At 39.6% G+C, this 25,329-nt stretch overlaps 2 protein-coding genes across 2 annotated transcripts in view; both read left to right on the forward strand.

Moving 5' to 3' along the window:
* abcc9 (ATP-binding cassette, sub-family C (CFTR/MRP), member 9) overlaps positions 1–7,410 on the forward strand; it is a 101,943-nt gene extending 94,533 nt beyond the window's left edge. The window contains exons 40-42 of the mRNA XM_038289075.1: positions 31–164; positions 609–671; positions 4,722–7,410. Coding sequence (XP_038145003.1) covers positions 31–164; positions 609–671; positions 4,722–4,859 — 335 coding nt within the window. The 3' untranslated portion in view covers positions 4,860–7,410. The remainder of the gene's footprint in view (positions 1–30; positions 165–608; positions 672–4,721) is intronic.
* A 1,317-nt stretch (positions 7,411–8,727) lies between these two features.
* Positions 8,728–18,100, forward strand: kcnj8 (potassium inwardly rectifying channel subfamily J member 8). The gene is made up of 6 exons (XM_038289074.1): positions 8,728–9,317; positions 13,128–13,276; positions 13,382–13,542; positions 14,945–15,084; positions 16,451–16,667; positions 17,426–18,100. Exons 1-6 carry the CDS (start codon positions 8,971–8,973, stop codon positions 17,675–17,677), a joined length of 1,266 nt encoding a protein of 421 aa, XP_038145002.1. The 5' UTR covers positions 8,728–8,970; the 3' UTR covers positions 17,678–18,100.
* Positions 18,101–25,329: the final 7,229 nt, after the last annotated feature.

The raw sequence follows: 25,329 nt of genomic DNA on the forward strand, positions 1-25,329 counted from the left end.
TACATGACGGAGCTGTCTGTCCTTCCTCAGACGCCATGGTGACAGAGGGAGGGGAGAACTTCAGCGTCGGTCAGCGGCAGCTCTTCTGCCTCGCCAGAGCCTTCGTCAGAAAAAGCAGCATCCTCATCATGGATGAAGCCACAGCGTCCATAGACATGGCCACGGTGGGTTTGGACAGCAGGACATCTTTAGGCACGGAGGTGGATGTGTCATGGTCGCTAAACCTGACTGCTTAGCAGAAGCAGGAGGAAATCTGTTGAGAACAATGAAGCAGAACCGAACATCAGTTCACAGTGTCTCCATAAGAGAATCCTGGCATTTTGCTCCAGAGATAGAATATTAGATCAGACCTCTTCACTTTTATTCTTAGTCTAAAATTTAGTTTTATGTTTTATGAAGTGGAGAAATATTTTTATCTTGTGGAAATAGTTAAAACAGTGAATTAAACTTAATTATTTTCTAAGCTGTGGATTCCTGATGGTTTGGATCTGGATCTGTTTTCTGCTCTAAGCATAAAGGTCTAGGTTCTCCGTCCTCCTCCTGCTGCTGCTCTGCTTTCTGCAGCCGTTGTTGTTTGGAGCGCTCATGTTCTGAGTTGTTCTGTGCAGGAGAACATCTTGCAGAAGGTGGTGATGACGGCGTTCGCGGACAGAACCGTGGTCACCATCGCAGTAAGTTCTCGGATCTGCAGCTCTGCTCTTAAAAGTTTCTGATTCCTTTCCCTCATTTCCTTCTTTCTTCAAACTGAGCTGAATGAACTGAGCTGATTTTCTTCCTCCACCTGTTTCCTCTCTCCTGCTTTCATTTTTTCTCTCTTATCTTCCTCTCTTCCCGTTTCCTACCAACCACTTCGTCCTCCTCATCCTGTCCACCAGCACCGTGTCTCCTCCATCTTGGACTCGGAGCAGGTGCTGGTCTTCTCCTCTGGGATCTTGGTGGAAAGTGACTCTGGTCCCAACCTTCTAGCACAGGAGGAGAGCCTCTTCAGTGTGCTAGTGAGGACCCACAAGTAGACCCGGATCAGTTCAGACCCAGCTCTCCCTCTCTCCTCCGGTTTCTGCTTGTTTTCCTGCTTTCCGGCTGAATCAGAGTCTGGGTCTGCTAAAGCCTGACCGCCAATGACTGCCTGGTTGGTATCGAATCCCTTCCTGCATGCTCTTTGATGGAGATGTGTTTGCTGTGTGGTGATTCTATGATATTTTTATTTAGATCTGCCTTCATTTAGAACAGCTCTCTAGTCAATTTCATTTTTTAAAGTGCAGCCTGGATAAGGTAAGCAGCAGCAGTTGTTGTTGAGCTGCTACTACTGCCTCCAGATCTTGAAGCACTCGCTTCTCCTGGCTCAGCGGAGGAAGAGGACGATGATGTGAGGGTGGTAGCCCCCTGGGTTGATGAGACTGACGTGGTTGAAGCAGCAGCGGTGCCATCGGCAGGTTTAGCAGCGACAGACGATGCTGGAAAAGGTGTGGAAGCCAGAGGGGGCCTGGAGGAGCCAGCTGGGGATGTTTCTGCATTTGACAGGGAAGCATCTAGAGTGCTTTCCTCTTTTTCACCTGCAGAGGGCTGTGCTTCCCCTTTTGATACCAAAGATTGCCTTGGAACAGTCTCAGAGGAGCCCTCATTGACACACAGTTCTCCGCCTCCATCGGCGCGGTACAGCATCAGCCCCCCCCCAGGCCAACAGCACCCTGCTGGATGCAGCCAAGGCCCCGTCAGAATTAGGGATGCACAATATAATCGGCCCCCTATCGGTATCGGCCTGTATCGGCCTTAAAACTGAATATCGGACATCGACCACCCCACCGATATTTAACCCGATATTTGAGCAGCTTCTGAGTTTCTAAAGTCTAAAAAAAAAAAAAAAAAAATACTACTTCTTCTTCTTCCTCAAAAAATTCTTTTTTACAGACTTAAAAACGTCTAAACACGAGGGAAAAAATATTGATACGTTAAAATATCCCAATATCTTCATATGCTGATATATTGCCATTTAAAAACACCATATCAATCTCTTTTACTAATGAAATATTGCTATATGTCATCGTTATGCTACGAAATCCCCCGAAAATTCACGAAATTTTGCCATATTTCTATATGTTGATATATTGACGCGGTATCGAACTATTTTACAAACAAAATCTCACAAGAATTTGCAAAATATCACGAGAGTTTGTAACAGAACGATTAAATTTCACGAGATTTTAAAAAGTAAAATAGATCGATACCGCGTTTTTAAAAATCAATTTGATATCAGCATATGAAAATATATTTGAGTATATTATTTTTCAAAGTGTCAGAAATGGATAACAAAACTGCTATTTTTAATGACTACTTATTTTTGTCCAGCTTTAACATCGGTATCGATATCGGTTATCGGCTACATGAGTTTTAAAATATCGGCATATCGGATATCGGCCAAAATCCCAATATCGTGCATCCCTAGTCAGAATGATGGCGCAGCAGTTACATATCTTCTTTTTGAAGAGAGTTCCAGTCGGAAATGATCCATTTTGTGTTCCAACCAGCGGAGAGCAGGATTAATGGAAGCAGTGGTCTGTGGGGATTTCACTTTAGCTTCCCAGTTAGCCCCCCTCTGCAGCCCCGCTTTCTTGTGCATTTCCTCCTCTGTCCGTTATTTTCCACTGTTGTCTTGTTGACATCAGTCCGCAGCACTACGCAGCTCCCCAAAACGGTCAAAAACGTTTCAAAACACCTTGTAACCGTAGTTCCAGCATGCGCCAGCGACCATAGATGCGGGCCCGATGTCCAGTTTATATCGTTTTAAGCTGCATATTATCTGAAAATTGTCAAGAGGAGCTGCTTTTGGCCGCTGCCTTGGAGCGCCGCCATGGTAACAAAAGTGAGTCATTTAATAAACTGGGTAACTAACAACCAAAATAAACCAAAAACAATTCTACCAGGTCAAGCACGCCATTGGTTTTGTGAGAGTATTTCTGTGGCCGACTGTACAAACTTAACGTTTCCATTTATTGATTATTGTAATTAGCTGTGGCTTATTGCGAGAAATACATGCCTCGCTCAAAGAATAAAATAAAAGTATGGTTCTGTGTTGAGCTGAAACAGGACAATGTTTGGTTAAAATGCAGAAAATTGCATCTAAGAAATAAAAAATTTTCTGGGGGAGGACACCCAGACCCCCCACGACAATGAAGTTTATTTAGGACCCCCGCACCCCTTATTTCCATTTCTGAAAGGTGGCAAGCCTAGCCCAGACTGATCTCAGCATGGTTTCAAAAGAGTAGTGTAAATGGTGCTATAATCATCTTTGAAGCTGACCTGTAACTTTTGCCCAGATTTGCTGAATAAGCGATAAAAGTCTTAAATAAGCCAAACATGACAGTTTCAGTATTAGCTAAATGTGTTTATCTTCCTGCCGGTGGTTTTACCCAACGGTAGCTTCAAGGCGATCAGTTGCTAATCAGAGGGAGGGGAGCGCTGACGGCTGGCGAAGAAAACCGGAGCCCAAAGACACTGAACCTCTGCTAAATTAACTGGGATCTAAATAAAATTAGTAGATTTTTGAGTTCAAGAAAAAACCCCAGTCTCACCTCAAAACATCCTGAAAGTTACTTTGGGTCCCAGAAATTTTTACGAAATTTTTTTCCCACTGGCGTCCGCCATCACTACCCGAGCTCAGCCCGTCTGCTCTGAATTATGGGAAATATGGTGCTGTGAAGGAGCATTAGGTGGGTTTCTGGGTTTGGACAGCCATCACGCAGCGCTGTGATGTCATCGGCCCCTGAGCTGGGACCTGTCCGATGTCTCCCTCTAATGGAGGAATTTCAGGTTTCTGACCAGTCCGAGCCCAGAAGGCAGAGAGACACGCCCACTCACTCTCACCGCCCCCTGGATTCCCCTCCTGGTGGTTCTGGGGAATTTGAAAATCTCCTGTCTTTAGGCTGTTCAGGGTTACCAACCATCCCTTGAAAAACGGAATCGTTCTTTATTTAGAAAATAAAAGTACCTGTCTCATAATAAGTGGAAAAAGGATCGCACTTTGTCCCGTATTACTGTGAGAGTAAAAAATATTCAATAAAAAGTGGGCACATTAGATACAAAACTTACGGTAAACTTGTTCCCGGGTCCTGTCCTGCGTTCTGACCAATGAGCTGACAACATATATGTAACTATCCAGAATCCCCTCATCCCATTGGTCAAACCAAGTGTTGCTCACAGAGAAGATAGCAGGAGACAACGGAGCAGTATGGGGGACGAACTGAGTAATTTAAATGCTGACACTACTTTTGGGGGCGGAGCACCTTCGATGCTCCTCCTCCAAAAAAAAAAAAAGGATGCAGAAACATTGGGAGGAATGGGAAAAAACAACTACCAGGGTGAATAAAGTCAGCGATAATGATTCAATGCTGATTTGAGTCAAATAGTAAAAAAAATCATTTCACACACAAAATCCCCACTCCAGGAGGGGTAAAGGCAATCGGGTCAGCTGGCACGCACATGAAGTGTCCTTTTTTTTTAGGGAGTTGGCAACCCTAATGCTGTTAGATGTATAAAGTTTCCAGACCTGGCTTCTAGAAGGTCCTGCTCTCTCACTTTTAACACAACTGTTTCTGTTTCCTGTAAATCTTCATAGAAAAGGCGGGAATCACCATAGCAACTGGTGACTCAGCATGCCCTGGCTCTGACCGTGTCAGAAAGGGCTTTGGAAACAGATAACCTAACTAGTTTTTGTGTTTGTGCAGCACCGGGTCCACACCATCCTGACGGCCGATCTGGTCATCGTGATGAAGAGAGGAAACATCCTGGAGTACGACAAACCGGAAACTCTGCTGGAGCAGGAGGACGGGATGTTCGCCTCCTTCGTCAGAGCCGACATGTAGTCCCCTGATCGGACGATGGCCGTCAGACTCATCCGTCTCACTCCTAAACATCTTTACTCTAAACTTTAATATGCAAGGAGGACAAACAGGAAGTCCATGTCTAAGCCAAGGATACAGCAGGAAGCTGCGGAGGCGACTGGATGCGGTGTACTGCTAAGGTCCTCCTGGATCAACAGGCCATTTCACTTAGGTTCATGCATCAGCACTAAACATGTGATCATCGAGGGGGGATTTATATATTCAGACGTGATTTTAGAGTTTCAATTATGTTTATAAATAATTTAGTGTTTGGTTTCGATGTTTTCACAAAAAAAAATGATTTGGGATCAAAGACTTGATCGAGCCTTTAAAATGAAATAGTTATGACTAACGTTTAGGTTACAAGGTTGTTCCTCATTAATTCAATTCCAAAAAAACTTTATTAAAAGAAAATTAAACGTCAACTAGCAGTTATTAGCAGCTACCTGCGTTTCTGCTAATTATTCTGTCGAAATTACTCTTTTTTTAATTTTTTATATGTTACGGTGTATGATTAAATAGCCTTATTTATGACCATCCTCTTAAATTTACCACAAATCAAAATGTCTCCAGGTTAGAAAAGAGCTTTCAATGTGAAAATAAATTCCACGAAGAAATCAAGCAATGGTTGAGTTAGCCTCGCTCACATAGAGCAGCTTTCAACACAAACTCTCTCAGGACGGTGTGTGTCAATTCGCTGCGTCAAGTAGTCCCAGCAGAGTTAATGGTTTCCTTTATATAAAGCTTTTTTCTGATGTTTGGTTTTAAAGGTTTTAAAAACTATTTTTTTGTGAACATTAAGTGAAATGTAGCTGGATTTCTTAGTTACAACAAAAGATCCCGGACAAGCCCCCAACTTTGTTACCTCCCTTTCTCCTTTGGGGAGTTTCTATAAATGCTGAGCCTTCAGGCCCTTTTATAACCAATGATTTTTTAAGCTGTTTAACTTTTACGTATGGCACCACTTTTATCTATACTATAATATCACTGATATTAAGCAATAATGAAGCCAGAGGTGTTTGGTGCCTCACGCAGCTTTCTCACTGTAAAAGAAGTTGCTTTTTATTGTATTATACACTTAAGGTTTATTGCAAGGTTCTCCCACAGATGTACCATTGATAGAGCAGATTGAACTGGTCGCTCACATCAGGAAGAGGAAGATTCTAGTGACTCTTCGTCAATCATGATGAACCTTTTAGGGACGTTTTTAATTATCGGGCTCATAAGGCTAGTTGTGAAAATGTCTTGATGGATGGGAACATAGATCAGAAACAAATAGTTTATCTTCACTCAAGAAACAAAAACATACTTTTTCATTTCTTTGACTTAATATTCTCATATTCAAACTTTTACAGCTACATATTTGTTTGATCTAGATTGTTTCTGGTGTGCGTTTGCCGTCACTCCGCTCTATCAGCTGTATTTCTGTGCAGACTTTAGTGCGAACACTGTAAGGTGCGGCGGCTCCGCCTGCAGCCGCTGAACCTGCTGTCTGTCTGCAGTCATGCTTTGCTGAACCATCAGAGGAGAGCTGCTGTTAGCCGGGGAGGTGATTTTCTGTAAAGTATCAATAAAACCTTTTCTAATAAAATTATTTTATTCTCCACTTCAGTTCAGCTTCAAATGAGGCATTTCTGCCATAAATTCTTCTCTTTGACCAACAGGTCTTCCTGAATTAGGGAGACATTAAATCTGTGAGTCTTTAAAGTAGTGTAGTTTCTATAAATAATGCAGAGTGATAGTTTGCAGAAGGATTCATATTTTTCCCTGATCATTATTCACCAGTGTAGCTCTCTGATAAATAGATCCGAGTTGCAGAGCATAAAGAAATCTACATATTTAATCTCCAAATGTCTGAACTTGTATTGGATCCTAATTCTAGCTTTTAAACTCTATAATATTTCCTTAATTTCAGCCTGATTTCCTCGTTTATTTTCTCTGGAAGCTGTGATGTCGTCCCTTTGCTTTCTTGATTAAACCATTTTAACAAGTTTGTTCAGGACTTTATGACTTATCTACCGTACAAAGTAAACACCAGATTTATTGGGTCACCAGTGTTTATTTCAAAGACTTTCCTCCCTGATGTTTCTGTTTTTTGTCTTGTTCAGTTAAACATCCAAACGTTTATTTTTCTTCCTCTCAGCAGCGATGTTCAGATCTCTGATCCCTTCAGCTCTTCCTCTCCTGTTTATCACCTTGTTTCTCTAAATCTCCGTCATATTTACTCCTGCATTCTGTTTCTGTTGGACTTTTAACAAAACAAACTCTGAAAGAAACTGTTGATTAAACCGATTAACGGTGTCTAATTAAATATGTCGACGTTAAATCATCGGCAGCTCTATGCAGGAAGTCTCACTTCATCTGAATTCACACATCTTCATGTTAAATGACACTTTTGTATGATTTTTATAGATTCTGAGCTTTACCAATTGTGTTTTCATATCTGATGGTTTAAAGAATATAAAACAGCTGATTATTTGTGCCTATATTTTTTTCTACACATGAAATGACAATAAATTTTGTTTTAAATAAAGCCTGTCTCTTTTTTTTTTCCAAGAAAACACTGAAAAGTTGGGAATAGCAGGAAGAATATGCTGCTAAATGGCTTCCTCTAGCGGTGTATGTGCAAATCGCATTTTGGTCGTCAGATAATTATGTCTTTTTACTTTTAATTGCTCATTTAAGTTTAGCATAATTTTCTTTACAAATTTAAGGCAAAAATCAGATTTTGAATCTTTAACAGGAGCAGAAAACTTTTTAAAAAATCTCTTAATATTTTTTCCAGTTTATATTTTCTTTGAGATCTGAGCTGCCTGTTGAACTGATCATGACTTTTAACCTTAATTGACCCCAGAAAAGTTGTTCATTTAACACAAATTTTAAAGTCATTTGTGTTTCTGGCTACCATCATTTCAAAGAAGAGGAAAAACAAACTTTGTGATGAAAAAAGATATTGAGTGAATAATGCGTCTCAATCGTTTGTTTTATTTTTTTTAAAATATGTAAAAACTAATCTAAATTGGTTAATAAATCAAAATCCATGACAAATATTCAACCAGCCTGCTGTTTCAAATTGAAAAGATGGAGCTCATGTAAATTTGAGTTCAGTGGGACATTTTAATTCATCAAATGTATTTCCAGCATGTGATGCGTCTTTAGAATAAGGTAAATTTGCTGTTTAAAATGAAATATGATGCATGTTTTTATGCTGCATTGGAAAAAATCTAAATCTAGATAAGTCATTTTTTCTTAGAATAAGTGTATTTGTTCTTAAATTGAGGAGATAAAAAGAGACATTTTGCCAATGGAACAAGATAATTTACATAAAAAAAAAAGAAAACAATTGCATTGACTTATTTCAAGTGCAGATTATCAAATTACATTACTTTAAGAGTAAAAATACTCATTCCATTGGCAAACTATCTCATTGTCTATTCAAATCAAGGGTAAATAAACTTAATTTCATAAATATTTACTTATTTCTAGATCATTTTTTCAGTGTGCAAATGGAAAAAATAAAAATCTACATTAGTAGTTTTTTTCTTAAAATAAGTGCATATTTTTCTTGAATTGAGAAGGTAAGTGAGATACTTTGCCAATGGAACAAGACATTTTACTTTTAAGATAAGAAAAAAACTGGTATATTGTCCTATTTCAGGTGCATATTGTCTAATTATCTTATTTTAAGAGTAAAATATCTTATTCCATTGGAAAATCATCTTATTTACATACTCATATTAAGGGTAAATACGCTTAATTTAAGAAATGTTGACTTATTTCTGGATAGTTTTTGCAGTGTGAGTGTAATTTGCTGGTTTCCGACAGTGCTGGAGGAGTCCTTGAAGGCAGCAGCAGCTCCCAGTCCGAGTCGGGACTGGATTCTGGAAGTTGGAGGACGTCAAACAGGACAGAGGAGACTGTCCAGCCCTCAGAGGAGAGCAGCAGAGGCGGCGCGCGGCGCTCACTCCCATCACACACCAAAATAAAGTCTGGAACTAAAACTGTTTTGCGCGTTTTTAACATGTTTCCGCGCGTAAAGACGCACTGAGACCAGGCTTCAGGAAGGCAGCATCTGCTGAAGAAGAGGAGGAAGATGTTACCCAGAAAGAGCATCATCCCGGAGGAGTTCGGGGTGCCGGGTTTCGCCTCCCGGCTGCCCAGGAAGCCGGTGTTCCGCGACCGCGTCAACAAGGCGCGCTTCATCGCCAAGAATGGCTCCTGCAACCTGGCGCACAAGAACATCCGCGAGCAGGGCCGCTTCCTGCAGGACGTCTTCACCACGCTGGTGGACCTGAAATGGCGCTTCACGCTCGTCATCTTCACCACCACTTTTGTGAGCAGCTGGCTGCTGTTCGCCATGAGCTGGTGGCTGGTGGCCTTTGCGCACGGAGACATGGACCCGGAGCGGCAGAACGAGACCCACTGCGTCACCGACGTCAAGTAAGAATCCTCTCCAAGAAGCAGAGGGAGAAAAACTCACATTATGTCGCCAGAGTTCTTCTAATGTGACTTCTACCTTCCTCCCACCCTCTTCTTCCTCATCTTTAAAACTGCAGAAGAAAATGAGGGAAAAGAACCAACAGCACAGGAAAAATGATCTAGAAATGAGTAGCCTACAAATGTCTTAAATTAAATGTATTTACCCTTAATTTGAGTAGGTAAGTGAAATAGTTTGCCTATGGAATGAGGTTTTTTACTCTAAAAATAAGATAATTAGATAAAATGCACTTGAAATAAGACAACGCAATAGTTTTATTCTTATTTTAAATGTGAATTGTCTTGTTCCATTTGCAAAATGTCTCTATTACCTCCTCAATCCAAGAAAAAAAGCACTTATTTTAAGAAAAAATACTCATCTAGATATCATTTTTTTCAGTGAGGAAACATCACACTGGAAAAATGATCAAGAAACAATTAAAAATGTTGTATATTAAATACATTTACCCTTAATTTCAGTAGGTAAGTTAGATAGTTTGCCTATGGAATGAGTATTTTTACTCTTAAAATAAGATAATTAGATAATATACATTTGAAATAAGACACTGCAATTGTGTTTTTTTCTTATTTTAAATGTAACTTGTCTTGTTCCATTGGCAGAATGTCTCTATTACCTCCTCAATCCAAGAACAAATGCATTTATTTTAAGAAAAAATGACTGATCTAGATATAGTTTTTTCAGTTAGGAAGCATCACACTGGAAAAATGATCTAGAAACAAGTACAAATTTCTTAAATTAAGTGTATTTACCCTTAATTTGAATAGGTCAATGAGATAGTTTGCCAATGGAATGAGGATTTTTACTCTTAAAATAAGATAATTAAATAAAATGCACTTGAAATAAGACAACACAGTTTTTATTTCTTACTTTAAATGGAAATTGTCTAATTTCTTTGGCAAAATGTCTAACTTTCCTCCTCAATTTAAGAAAAAATGCACTTATTTTAAGAAAAATACGTTTTTTGCAGTTCAGAAACCAATACTAAAATAGAAATATTTTAGTTTTGTTTAAAAATACAGGATTTGTCCCAAAAGGTTTCAGATTCTTCTTTCTTTTTAAAAGTGTTTGCAGCTTAAATATCCTTAGTTTAACTTAGAACCGTTGTCATGATAACTGGCTGCCATATTTAATAATCATGTTCATCTTTGTTTGCTCTTAAGTCTCTGACCTCCTTAAACTCACAGTTAACCTGATGATAAATTCATGTCAGGCCAAAAACCAAACTGCCTTTAACTGGCAGCAGGGGCGATTCTAGGACCAGAGGTTTAGGGGGGCTGAGCACCCACACTGGAAACAATCGAAGTCTAGATAAGTAATTTTTTCTTAAAATAAATGTATTTGTTCTTGGATTGAGGAGGAAAGTGAGACACTTTGCCAATGGAAAAAACGATTTTATTGTAAAATGAAAATAAAAAAAACATGTTATTGTCTTATTTCAAGTGGATATTATTCAAGTTATTTTAAGAGTAAAAATATAAAAAAAAAATGTTTTACTTATTTCTAGATGGTTTTTGGAGTGCAGAGAGCTGCCTGGCCACACAAGATTAATTTCACTGCTTTCTACACATATTTTTGAAACTTGTTCAGTATTTTTGTAAATAACTGACTCCATCATTCACTAGGGGTGGGTATTGCCAAAGAAGTGACGATTCGATTCGAATCACGACTCACAGGCCACGATGCAATTCTATCACGATGCATCATGATACATGAATTATTGCAATGCATTGCATTATTTTCTCCTCCATGTTTTGTTTTTGAATGACTCTGCACAGTATCCCGCAGCCGGAAATGCTTGTGACACAAGGCAGCGTGCGTCAATACATCTGCAGCGACATCTACTGGACTGGAAGTTGTATTACACTTGTTTTTGGCTGATGTTCGCCAACCATTCATGTAATTTTATTTATTCATTTTTTTTTTATTAATAATCGATACTTGGCGTCAAGAATCGATGCAGTAGATCACGAAAATTAGAATCACGATGCATCATCATGACGATTATTTTGCACACCCCTATCATTCACTAATGCATCGTATCTGAGCTGTAGTAAATGATAAAATGGATTATAAATTAAAATAACTAGTAACTGAATAAAATGATAAAGGTTTACTAATGATTCAGTAAATCTACATATCGATACTAAGTTGTGGTTATAAAGATAATCAAACAAACCAGCCTCAGATACATTAGAGCACCTCGCTGGTGAACATTTCACCAACACACCATCAATAAGTGCATAAAATCTGACTGAACATTTCAGAAAACACCTGAATGCAGCGTTTTCCTCAAAGCATTGGTTGATATTTTACTTAAGGCACCATCCATCACGCTTGTTTACTTGTTTTTTTTTTTTTTTTTTTTTTTTTTATTATATTATTTCTGATTAACCAGAACATAACTGAAGGGGGTGAAATAACCAAACACTTTATACACTGGAAGAAACGAAGTCTAGATAAGTCAAACAACTCATATTTCAGGGGTGCTTTGATTTAAATTAGGGTTGCTGCAGCACCTTCAAAAATAGACTAAAAACGCTTACCACTGGCAGGAATCTGAACAAACTGTGGAGCCTCTAAATTCTCTCTAAAACCACAGCTAATAATAATAAAGTTGAGACACTGGAGGTTTTATTGAACTCTTTTCCTGGCTTTGACTCAGATCCTTTTGGCCAATATTTTATATTTCCCAGTTAAAACTCTAATTTTCTAATCCCCATTTAAAAACAGATCCTGCTATAATTCTATTTGTTAATAAACTGGCATCCCTCCGAGTTTCTGTTTTTTTGGCCAGTTTTCATCTGACTAATGTCCTAAAATGTCCTTACTTTATAAAGCAATTGTTGATCCAATTTAAACCATTTAATGTTTCATTTATGCAGATGATGTTAATCTTTAGTTTTGCTTTAGCAGAATCCAGAATCTCTAATTGCAATAGAAATTCTTCATTAGTATAAAACAGAACATCTAAACTAGGAAATCAACCTAAATTAGTGAAAGGGGATTATCTTTTTATTCAATTCAGTTTATTCCTATAGCGCCAATTCACAACACATGTCATCTCAAGGCACTTTACAGTTCAACCAGATCATCCAGTCAAAGTTTTCTATCTGAGGAAAACCAGTTGATTGCATTGACTCGAATGCAATCCCTCACACTAAGCATGCTTGTAGCGACAGTGGAGAGGAAAAACTCCCTTTTAACAGGAAGAAACCTCCAGCAGAACCAGGCTCAGTGTGAGCGGCCATTTGCTGAGGCCGACTGGGGTTCAAGGAGACAGAAGCAGAGATAGAAAAGGTAACTGTAAAAGTACAGTAGAGGCGTCCAGGAAACACAGAGCCAGGAAGACGAGCTCCGAACCAGCTCCCATGTAGGAGGATAAAGAGAGAACATCCAGTTAGTCACAGTCAGAGAAACAGGACTACACTGAAAAACATGCCGATCTCTAACATCTATAAACAAAGGTGTTGATGGCAGCAGCACACCTGATATTTCTCTCCAGACTAACAGATTGAACTAACAGATTCTGCAGAGTTGGAGAATAGAGATAGAATGAAGCAGAATGATGAAAAAGGGGTCCCTATGTCCTCCAGCACGTGCACCCTAAAACACGGTGGAGGTAGTATCATGCTTCAGTCAACTCACAGCCTTAACCTATGATTTAAATCCAAATGTTGTAAGCAGACGATTGTACGAGTATGTAAAGAAAGAACACAAACAGGAACTATAACTGATGTCAAATCTCTCCTCAGGTCGTTCATCTCAGCCTTCCTGTTCTCCATTGAGGTTCAGGTGACCATCGGCTTCGGAGGACGCATGATAACAGAGCACTGTCCGGCCGCCATTACTGTCCTCATCCTGCAGAACATAGTGGGACTTATCATTAACGCCGTCATGCTGGGTACAAACCAGAACCCTGTGCCTCATTTCTGAAATGCTATACACTAAAAGTAGAAAGATAATTATTTAAAGCGACCTCTGATGGACTGTCTTCCTCTGTGTCCAGGTTGTATCTTTATGAAGACGGCTCAGTCCAACCGCCGAGCAGAGACCTTAATCTTCAGCCGCCATGCCGTTATTGCTGTGAGGAACAACCGTCTGTGCTTCATGATTCGCATCGGCGATCTGAGGAAGAGCATGATCATAGGAGCGACTGTCAGGCTACAGGTGTTTTGTTGTTTTTACCTCAGAGGCTTCACCTGCCGGCGGCCATGAAAGCCCCTCACGGTGTCTGGTTGTCAGAAAAGATGAAATGACCTCATCAACATTTCCTAATGTTAGCATTGACTTAAAGAACCATTAAATAGGAATTATTTGTAATTTAATAGATCTTCATCTTGAGTTGCATTTTTGTTTGGATAGGAAACATGTGGCTAAAGCTAGATGTAGTGCTACAGGGCTTCCACGGGTCATTAAAAGTCATTCAATTATTATCTTTTAAATGAAGGGCTTTAAATGCCATTAAAATTTATTAAATGTGACTATATGTGGTATTTAAAATGCTCTACTTAAAAAAAAAGATTAAAATAACGACATAGAAAACAATGAAAATGACTGAAAATCAATGGGAGTTAATGGATGTTAACACATGGGTGTGTGTGTGTGTGTACAGTATGTATGTATGCATATATATATGTATGTGTGTATACATATTTGTGTGTGCATATATATGTGTATATGCATATATATATATATATATATATATATATATATATATATATATATATATATATATATATATATATATATATATATATATATATATATATATATTATTTTAAAATTATTTCTAAGCATTAAAAAGCATTACATTAGAGTTACTCATTCCTGTATGAACCCTGTGCTAACCCGATGCTGTATCGGGGGGATTGCTTATGATAATATTCATTTGAAAAACATTTTGAAATAGTTTTCTTAATGTTTCAAATGAACTATCTAATAAAACTCTCAGACTTTAACACCTTACTTACATTATTAAATTTTATAATGAACAAGAAATAGAAAACGTTAAGGGTAATATTTTCAGCATTAGCTAAAGATGCTCCTTTATTTATTCAGTTTTTTGCATTTTAAGACAACTTCCCTCTAATTTGACATTTTTCTTAGTCTGTGTTATTAAAAACAACAAAAAAACATAAAATTATGAATGAGTCTAACCAAAAAATGCCAATAACTAAGTAGCTTAACTTAGCAGATGAGCTAGTAGCTTAGCGATGTTACGCTATCAATGTTTACATGCTTTGACAAAATTTGAATTATAAGTTTATTAAACCGTCTCATCTTTTTAAATAGGAAGAAAGATTAAGAAGTGAATTAATTTTAGCGTTTGAGCAAAGAAATGGAAAAAGTTTAATGTCAATTTTTATATTATGGGACAAATACATATTTTTCCTGTTGCCTAAACTCAGGGTTTGATTGAAATATATTTAAAATGTTTTGGGATTTTATAAATCTACTGCGTGTCAGTGTCTTTTACTAAATAAGTATATTTGTATAAATGTCAAATATATGAATAAATAGATACCGATGTTTGCAGCGCTTTGAAAAAAACGTTTAATGTGAACCGCAGGTGGTAAAGAAGACGACCACGCCTGAAGGGGAGGTGATTCCCATCCATCAGATCGATGTTCAGACGGAGAGCGCCGTGGCCAGCAACAGCCTGTTCCTCCTCGCCCCGCTCATCATCTGCCACATCATCGATAAAGACAGGTGAGTGTCAAAAAAACAGGACAGATGGACACAGTATTCAGGCGAGGCGGACAGTGGGAAGTTTCAGCGTTTAATGACAAAAAATGAAATAAAAAACACCAGAGTGATTTCTCCCTCAACCAGTGTGACCATCACTGGCACTCTGGTTGAGGGAGAAACACAGGTAAGTGACCACGATAATCTGACAGAAGATGATTATCCGTGTGAGTCACTTACCTGGTTTAACAGTTCATCCTCTCGGGTGAGGTAGGATCCAGCCGATGGTCTGCCAATGAGATGCAGCCCTGAGCCGTCCAGAGTGTCCCCGATGCAGAAACCCCAGTGAGCAGGCAGGAGACCGATCCAGGTCAGGGAAACAGTTAAGAACAGGACCGTTCTGAGATCCAAGAGTCCATAGCCCGACCAGGAGTTCTGATCCGATCAGGAACAGACAGATCCAGGGTTCCAGGAATCCACAGGGTGTTCAGGCAGGTTTAGAGTTCTATGAGTCCAGCAGCGTGCTCAGACAGATAGGTGGGCGGAGAGAAACAGAGACAAGACATGGTACCAGGATAACTGTAGAACTTTAAACTGGACTCCTAGGAGCCAGGATCACTGGGGTTAAAATGGCCTCCTCCACACTCCGAGTCAAAACCCTGAGGGCTCAGCGGAGGACAGCCGGGACACAATCAGGAGACAAACACCCCCTCGACCCACGGGCCCCAAAGAGTTTGGACAAGAATCAGGGACTTAACTCAAAAACAAACACACATGAATAACTAACTAGAAAAACTAAGAATAATGATCTGGCCCTGATAGCTGGGCTGAACCGTGTATAAAGCAGACCGAACAGGTGGATAAATAATATTTAGAGCGCCTGGAGGGAACGGCAGGTTAATTAGGTGAGTAATTTGTTACGTTGGGCGAAATCTCTTTTATGGAGGGAAGAGGAGCCTCCTTGATCCTCTCTGCTGTTCCAACAACTCTTCTAACCTTCTTCCAGGCTGAGGCGCTGCAGCCTCCACACCACACAGTGAGACAGCTGGTCAGAACGCTCTCTATGGTGCTTCTGGAGAAAGTGGTGAGGATGGGTGGGGGTTGGTGGGCTTTAGCCAGCCTTCGTTACAATGTGAGGAGATGGAATAGAGAGAAGGATGGAGGGGCGAATAACATCATCCCAGGATAGAAGCTGATGACATCTGAGGTTCAGGAAAGGATTGGATCTTTTTGCTGAATTTTTAAAGCATTAAAGGCTCAAAATGCTTCTCTTTATATGTACTTTGTGGAACTGGTGATGTATATTCCTGCCTCGTTTAACCATATTTACATGTTTTAAATGCTGGAAAAATGAGCTTTTGACTCCAACCTGCAAATGTGGTTCGCTCAGCCCGCTGTACGACCTGTCAGCCATGGAGCTGCAGTGCAGCGACCTGGAGGTGATCGTCATTCTAGAGGGCGTTGTGGAGACCACAGGCATCACCACCCAAGCCCGGACCTCCTACGTGTCTGAGGAGATCCAGTGGGGTCACCGCTTTGTTCCCATCGTCACGGAGGAGGAGGGTGTGTACTCGGTGGACTACTCCAAGTTTGGCAACACGGTCAAAGTGAGTTCTGCATCAGTTTATCGGAATAGCCGCCATGATGTTACAGAACGTTCAGAGTTTTATCTATGATTTGTTGAAGTTCCCACCAGATATTTAAAAGGTTAAAAATGTCCGCTGAGGGCACCCATCGTTCAATTTAATTCAGTTTATTTCTATAGCACCAATTCACAACACATGTCATCTCAAGGCATTTAACAGTTCACCAGATCATACAGTCAGATTGATTCAAAGTTTTCTATCTAAGGAAAACCAGTTTATTGCATCAACTCTATAGCGTGTTGATAGAAGCACCACAGCTGATATTTCTCTCCAGGATGGAGTCACAGCCAAACAGGAACAGACCAGATGAAGCTACTATGAGAAAAAGCAGAGAGAGCAGAACGTTAGAGATTAAATTAACAAATTCTGCAGAGTGGGAGAATAGAGATAGAATGAAGCAGAATGATGAAAAAGGGGTCCCTATGTCCTCCAGCAGTCTAAGCCTATAGCAGCATAACTATAGAGATAGTTCAGGATAACCTGAGCCACTCTAACTATAAGCTTTATCAAAAAGGAAAGCTTTAAGCCTAGCCTTAAAAGTAGACAGGGTGTCTGCCTCACGGACTAAAACTGGTAGTTGGTTCCACAGGAGAGGAGCCTGTAGTCTTCCATTATGGCTGCTCTTCTAGAAAGATCCTAGCTCCGTGTTTGTTTTTGCCTCCTGTGATGTTAAGAACTTCATCGGTGTAAGAGGCTGAAGAGCGCTGTCGTTGCTGCAGGTGAACACGCCAAGCTGCAGCGCCCGGGAGCTGGACGAGAAGCCCTACATCCTGATCCAGACCCTGCAGAAAAGCGAGCTGTCCCACCAGAACTCGCTGAGGAAGCGTAACTCCATGAGACGCAACAACTCCATGAGGAAAGGCGGTGGGAGCAGCGGGAGCCTCCGCAGGAACAACTCCGGCCTCATTCCACCCAAAGTCCAGTTCTTCACCCCGACAGAGTCGGGCCACAACCTGAACGCCGTCACCTGACATGAGGCCCTCCTCGTGGAGGCAACTCTGCTCCTCCTGTTAGGGACCAGGACTGTAGCAGCATCCGTTTCTCTTCTTCTTCTGCTCCCAGCCTTTACTCCACTCCTGTCTCGGTGCTTTTCTTCTTCTTCTTATCTTCTCTAGCAGGACTGACACACCCATTACTTTATGGGCCGTTTTTTCTCTCAGAACAAAAACACCTGAACAGCATCATGCAGCACTTTAAGTTGGTAATAAATAATTAGTGAAGGCAGTCATTGAAAGGTAGAAACCTCTGCTGATAAAGGCTCGTTCCAGATGATTTCTGCTCCTCTGACATCAGCAAACATCTGCTCTAGAGGCCAGACGTGAAGGAACTTGCTTGGTTACAACCAATCACTGATCTGTGTTCTTTTGGTTGGTTAATAAAATCATGCACCTGTTCTGAACATTATTTTAGCATGTTGCTATAATATGAATATCATTATAATTATATAGAAAGGGATTTTGATAGAAAGATAAGAACGTGAGGATTTGGAAGGACGTTAAAGGGAATTGTTGGCCTGGCTGAACAAGAAAGGTCCTCCAGCCCCTGTACAGGAGAGCGGATGACCTCGCCTATTCAGCCAGACCAATTTCCTTTAATGACCTCCCTTTCAGAGACATAGACAGGTATGGGCCATTGCAGGCTAACAAAAGTAGCCAAACGCCCTCTATTCCAAAGGGCTGGACCCATTCGTCCGTTTCAATTGGCATGTTTTCTAAAGGCTTTGTTGGGCTACTGCATAAAACCTGGAACTCAACGCTATTCCTGACATTTTGAATTGAAAAAGCTTCCTGGATGGGAAGTGAAACATCTTCAAACTTGGAAACAAAGTCTAGTGGATTGTTTTTTATTTTCTTTTTTAGGTTAGTTTAAATTTAGCCAAAACTGGCAAATGCCCAGGTTGTCAATAAGTGGGGCTTTGAACTGTCCACAATTTAAGCTTTAAAGTTCAATTCAACCACAATAAATAAGATTAAACTGATCCCTAATGGAGATTTGGAGGCGGCTCCAGGCTGAAGATATCCTGCTGTGAAGATGATGGTAAAATGGTAAATGGCATGTACTTATATAGCACTTTTTTTTTTCCAAGTCAGGAGACTTGACCAAAGCGCTTTACACTACATTCAGCCATTCATTCACCCACACACTGATGGTCACTTCTAGAGACTTCTTATAAATTCACCCCTAAAACATCTATGCATCTGTCTTCACATGCCAAGGACCATATCTAAAGCACTCTACAGCCCCCTTGTGGTCGGGGTTGTACGAAATGTAGCTCAGGATAACCTGAGCCACTCTAACTATAAGCTTTATCAAAAAGGAAAGTTTTAAGTCTAGCCTTAAAAGTAGACAGGGTGTCTGCCTCACGGACTAAAACTGGTAGTTGGTTCCATAGGAGAGGAGCCTGATAACTAAAAGATCTGCCTCCCATTCTACTTTTAGAAATTCTAGGAACCACTAGTAAACCTGCAGATTGAGAGCGAAGTGCTCTGTTAGGAACATAAGGAACAATCAGATCTCTGATATCAGATGGAGCTTGGCCATTTAAGGCTTTATATGTGAGAAGGAGGATTTTAAATTCTATTCTGGATTTAACAGGAAGCCAATGAAGAGAAGCCAGGATAGGAGAGATATGATCTCTCTTTTTCATTTTCATCAGAACTCTGGCTGCAGCATTTTGGATCAGCTGAAGTCTTTTTACTACAGTTTGTGGACTTCCTGATAGTAAAGAATTACATTAGTCCAGCCTTGAAGTAACAAATGCATGGACTACTTTCTCAGCATCAATCCTGGATAGGAAATTTCTAATTTTTGCAATATTGATTAAAAACAACACCAAGATTTTTTCCTTTATTATCTGAAATCAGTTGAATCCCATCCAAATGAAGTGACTGACTAATCAGCTTCTTTTTCAGAGACTCTGGTCCAAAGACTCTTCTGTTTTGTCTGCTTTCAGGTGCAGAAAGTTAAGAGTCATCCAGGTTTTTATGTCTTTGAAGCATGCCTGTAATTTATGTAATGGATTAGCTTCATCTGGATTTATAGACATATATAGCTGGGTATCATCAGCATAACAGTGGAAAATAATCCCATGCTGTCTAATAATTCTACCGATTGGGAGCATATACAAAGTAAAGAGAATTGGTCCTAGCACTGATCCCTGTGGTACTCCACAGGTAAGCTTTGAGCATGAGGAAGATTTTTTATTAACGTAAACAAACTGAAATCAATCCGATAGATACGATTTAAACCAGTTTAGACCTACTGTATGTTCCTTTAATTCCTAGAGGTTTAATTACTGCAACCTTAAAAGCCTTTGGTACATATCCCTGGAACAGAGATAGATTAATCACATCTAAAATGGAGGAGATCAAACCTCCTTAAATAACCTGGTTGGAACTGGATCCAACAAACAAGTTGAAGGCTTAGATGAAGACAATAGTTTTGCTAACTCTGAAAGTTCAACTGGATCAAAGCAGTCTAAACCCGGTTCAGATTCCAGGACTACCTGAGATGCTGCCCCACTCTCCAGAGATAAACCAATCGTAGATAGAGAAGTGCTAATGATCTTAATTTTTAAAAGATCAATCTTATTTATAAAGAATCCTATAAAATCATTACTGCTAAGAGCAGGTGGAATGGATGGTTCAACAGAGCTATGGCTCTGGGTGAGTTTGGCAACTGTATTAAAAATATCCAAGATTATTCTTGTTCTCCTCTATTAATGAGGAGAAATATGCTGCCCTTGCTTTACGAAGGGTCCTCTTATACAGCAGTAAGCTATTTTTCCAGACAGGGTAGGATTCCCGTAGGCATATGTAGCAATATTTTCTTATCGCTCCACATGCAATCTTTACCAAATGCTCATATTGTATCACATGATGCACAACACTTCTGGTCTGGACCGCAGTGAGAACTGATTTCTCGTTTCAGAGGCCTGACTCTGCCCTCCTCCCAGGTAGGTCAGGAAGTAAACCTGATGTTCTTGTTCAGTGGGACGGGGACAATTCAACAGCAGAACGAACAAGAACAAACAGCTTCAAGGAAATTTTGAGCAGTTGCAGGTGGTAACAAAGACTGACTGCTGACCAGAGAAGGCAAAAATACTGACTTTCCGTACTTGAGTAAAAGTAAAGATACTTGTGATAAAAAATACTCTGGTAAAAGTGGAAGTACTGATTAAACTTCTTTACTCAATTAAAAGTAACAAAGTACAGGCTTGTAAATTTACTTAAAGTATAAAAGTAAAAGTAGAAACCACTTTTTTCATGCCGTTGCCTACATTTTAAATGGATGTCTGCCAATAGGACTAGATCTCCGTTGTGTTCATTTTCAATCATCTCGTCGTCCATACTACTATGCTAACGCCACCGCCACCAAGCTGCAATGATTTGCCGCGAATGAATACCGGCGAATCTGTCGATTCATCTTGTAGTGGTGCGTCAAATGCAACGTAGATTCCCATCCAATTAGATTGAATTTGGTATTGATGACGTGAAAAATAATAACGGTAACTCCATTGAAATGATTCAAAACTAAAGTAACGAGCCAATTTTTAAAAATGTAAGGAGTAGAAAGTACAGATATTTGTGTAAAAATGTAAGGAGTAGAAGTAAAAAGTCGCCATAAAAATAAGTAGTAAAGTAAAGTAAAAATATCCGAAAAATCTACTTGAGTACAGTAACGAAGTATTTGTACTTCGTTACTTCCCATATCTGCTGCTGAGTGACTGTAAACCAGAACTGAAAGACGGATCCAGAAGTAAGTCCGGACCTCAGTCAGTCCGGGTTGGACAGAACACCTCTGATGTCATCACCCTAAGCACAGGCTCCCCTCAGGGTGGCATCCTGTGCCCCCTGCTGTTCACGGTGAGAAGAGTGGTGAGAACAGCAGAGAGGATCATCGGCGCTCCTCTTCTCTCCATTAAAGACATTTCATCTCAGCGCTGCGTCTCCCGAGCCCGTAACATCATAAATGACCCCTCACAATCCAACCATGGACTGTTCTCCCTGCTGCCCTTTGGGAAGGGACTTTGCAGCATTCGATGCAGGTCCAGCAGATTCTGCAACAGATTCTACCCCACTGCCATCAGAATGTCAAAAAAACTCTAAATCATGTCACAGATTCGCATCAAACTGAAAACAAACACTCTTGTATACACTCTGTGTATACAAATGAAAATAAAAGAAAATAAAAGATTAACACAAAAACCCCCATATAAGGGAGAAAGGCAGGTGGATGAGGTGAATGACAATTAGGAGCCGGGCAAAGAGGAATGTTGTCAGCATTTATCAATGCTGACTTTAATATCAGAATTCTGACTTTTTTTCTCTGAATTCTTACTGAATTCTGACAGCTAACAAACATGTTAGCATCAAGCCGTAGCCATGTCTGTTTTAGAGACTAAACCAGCTCTCTTGTTTTAATCAAACTTCTGCTCCTCCATTATGTATCCCGGGACCCCTGGGGCACGTAAAAAGTTGCCTAATCCCATAATTTTCCACCAATGGCCCTCCCAAACAACTCACATCTTTGTCGGTGAAGCTGAGTGCTCCCACATCTCTCCCTTCATGGTGCCCTTCTATTTTAAGTTCCAAAATTCAGAGAATGAAGTCAGAATTCTGACATTAAAGTCAGAACTCTGAGATTAAAGTCAGAATTCTGAGAAAAAAAAGTCAGAATTCTGAGATTAAAGTGAGAATTCTGAGAAAAAAAAGTCTGAGCTCTGAGATTAAAGTCAGAATTCTGAGAAAAAAAAGTCTGAGCTCTGAGATTAAAGTCAGAATTCTGAGAAAAAAAATCAGAATTCCAATATTTAATATTATTTGCAATATTAAACGGAAATAATAATAATAATTAAAACCGCAAGCGGTATTGACGGCCCTCGCAGCTCAGCGCCACTCGGCCTATTGCGACCGCGGGAGCCAAGCGACCGCCGCCCCCTTGCACCTTCCCAGCCAGCGGAAAAAGCTCCACGCTTCACCTCTGGACCAGCAGGAGACAACCACAGCGTTGGTCAGGAAGGGTTAAAATAGGGATAAATGAAAATATCTGGGACGAATCTCATCTGTCAGATAGACGCTGCGGCCATCTCAGTTGGTGGGTCAAAAGTATATGTTCAAAAGAAGGAGAAACAGCATCTTCAAACTCCATGGTTAGCAGTATTACACCCTACTCAAAACTATAAAAAATCATTAAAAATCCATAGTTTGCAGTAAAATCCCGAAAAAAATCACACATGTCAAGGAATGCATCTTACATATTCTAGAATTTTTTTAGATTATTTACTAATTAATTGAAAGAAAATAAAAATCTTTAAACTTAAGTGCCATATACTGAGGCAGTTGAATACCCCATAAGATGCTCAAACATGCATAGATTCACGCCAAACTTGGCAGACTTTACTATAATCAAAGTATAAATACATGTTCCAAATTTGGCTAGGATCGCTATAAAACTTTTTGAAAAACAACAATTTCCTGTTAAAACAAACTTTTGAAAAATTAGAGTGACGGACTTTTAAGAAGAGCTATGCTGTGTTTACCATCAAACAAGAAGCAATTAAAGGAATATATTCCAAAAGTCCTAGCTTTTTTGAGAAATCGACTGATTTTTTAGAAATATTTTAACAAAGTGATTCTATTTTCATAAGGGTGCTGTTTGATTCAAAATGGCCGACTTCTTGAGAGGTTTAGACCATGGCTCCAATGAAACTTTTTGTAGGTGGGGGCCTCATACAGATGTGTGCCAAATTTCATTATCCTAGGAACGAGCATGGCTAGGGGCTGAATTATTTCCTAGCATTATCTGTCCACTTGACCAACTATTAGGCGAGAACGCAAACTTTTGAAAAATCAGAGTGACGGACTTTAAAGAAGCGCTTTGCTATTGTAACCAACTTACAGCAGGCTTTATAAAGAACATATTTTGAAAGTTTTAGCTCATTTGGATAAAATACTGATTTTATACAATTTTTTGAAAAGAGGTCCGTGATTTCACAACAGGGAAAAATGTAATTCAAAATGGCCGACTCTACTCAAAACAAAACAAAATCATTAAAAATCCATAGTTTGCAATAAAATCCCGAAAAAAATCACAAATGTCAAGAAACACATCTTGCATGTCCTAGATTCTTTTTTAGATGATTTATTAAATAATTCAAAGAAAGAAAAATCTTTAAACGTGAATGCCTTATACTGCGGCAGTTGAAAATTATATCCTGGCATTATCTGTCCACTTGACCAACTATTAGGCAAGAACGCAAACGTTTGAAAAATCAGTGTGACAGACTTTAAAGAAACGCTTTGCTATTGTAAGCAGGTCCGTGATTTCACAACAGGGTAAAATGTAATTCAAAATGGCAGACTCTACTCAAAACAAAATAAATCATTAAAAATCCATAGTTTGCAATAAAATCCCGAAAAAAATCACACATGTCAAGGAATGCTTCTTGCATGTCCTAGATTTCTTTTTAGTTGATTTAATAAATAATTTAAAGAAAGAAAAATCTTTAAACTTGAATGCCATATACTGCGGCAGTTGAAAACCCCATAACATGCACAAACATGCATAGATTCACGCCAAACTTGGCAGTCTTTTCTATAATCAAAGGATAAATAACTGTTCCAAATTTGGCTACGATTGCTATAAAACTTTTTGAGAAACAACAATTTCCTGTTAATACAGACTTTTGAAAAATCAGAGTGACGGACTTTTAAGAAAAGCTATGCTGTGTTTACCATCAAACAAGAAGCAATGAAAGGAATATATTCCAAAAGTCGCAGCTTTTTTGAGAAATCCACTGATTTTTTAGAAATATTTTAACAAAGTGATTCTATTTTCATAAGGGTACCGTTTGATTCAAAATGGCCGACTTCATGAGAGGTTTAGACGATGGCTCCAATTAAACTTTTTGTAGGTGGGGGGCTCATACAGATGTATACCAAATTTCATTATCCTAGGAATGAGCATTGCTAAGGGCTGAATTATTTCCTGGCATTATTTGTCCACTTGGCGAACTACTAGGCGAGAACGCAAACTTCTGAAAAATCAGAGTGACGGACTTTAAAGAAGCGCTTTGCTATTGTAACCAGCTTACAGCAGGCTTTGTAAAGAACGTATTTTGAAAGTTTTAGCTCATTTGGATAAAATCCTGATTTTATACAATTTTTTGAAAAGAGGTCAGTGCTTTCTCAACAGAGTAAAATGAAATTCAAAATGGCCGACTTCCGGTGGGGTTTAGACCATGGGTCCAAGAGGCTTTTAGTTAGGGCCTGATGAGGTGCAAATGTGTTCAAAGTTTCAATATTCTAGGACTAAAAATGGCTTGGGGCTGGTGGTTTGAAGTTTGTTATTTCTAGGGGGCGCTGTAGGAAAATTAAGCCCCGCCCACAAAATATTGCTCTGGATTCCTGTTTGGAGTTGGACTAGGATCATCTCTTGTGATTTTGGTGCAGATCTGATTATAAATGAGGAAATGAGAGCCAATCGTATTTTCATGGCGAAACGCCTCACTTCGCCATGGCGCCACGGCAACACCATTTGACTAAAGCTCTCTGTGCCTTAAACGAAGTTAGGACAACATGTTGTCTGCTGACACAGTTTTAGGTTGATGAGGTCAAGTAGG

Source organism: Cyprinodon tularosa, unplaced genomic scaffold, assembly GCF_016077235.1.
Source record: "Cyprinodon tularosa strain WSP-4 unplaced genomic scaffold, ASM1607723v1 ctg263, whole genome shotgun sequence".
Classification (NCBI taxonomy): Eukaryota; Metazoa; Chordata; class Actinopteri; order Cyprinodontiformes; family Cyprinodontidae; genus Cyprinodon; species Cyprinodon tularosa.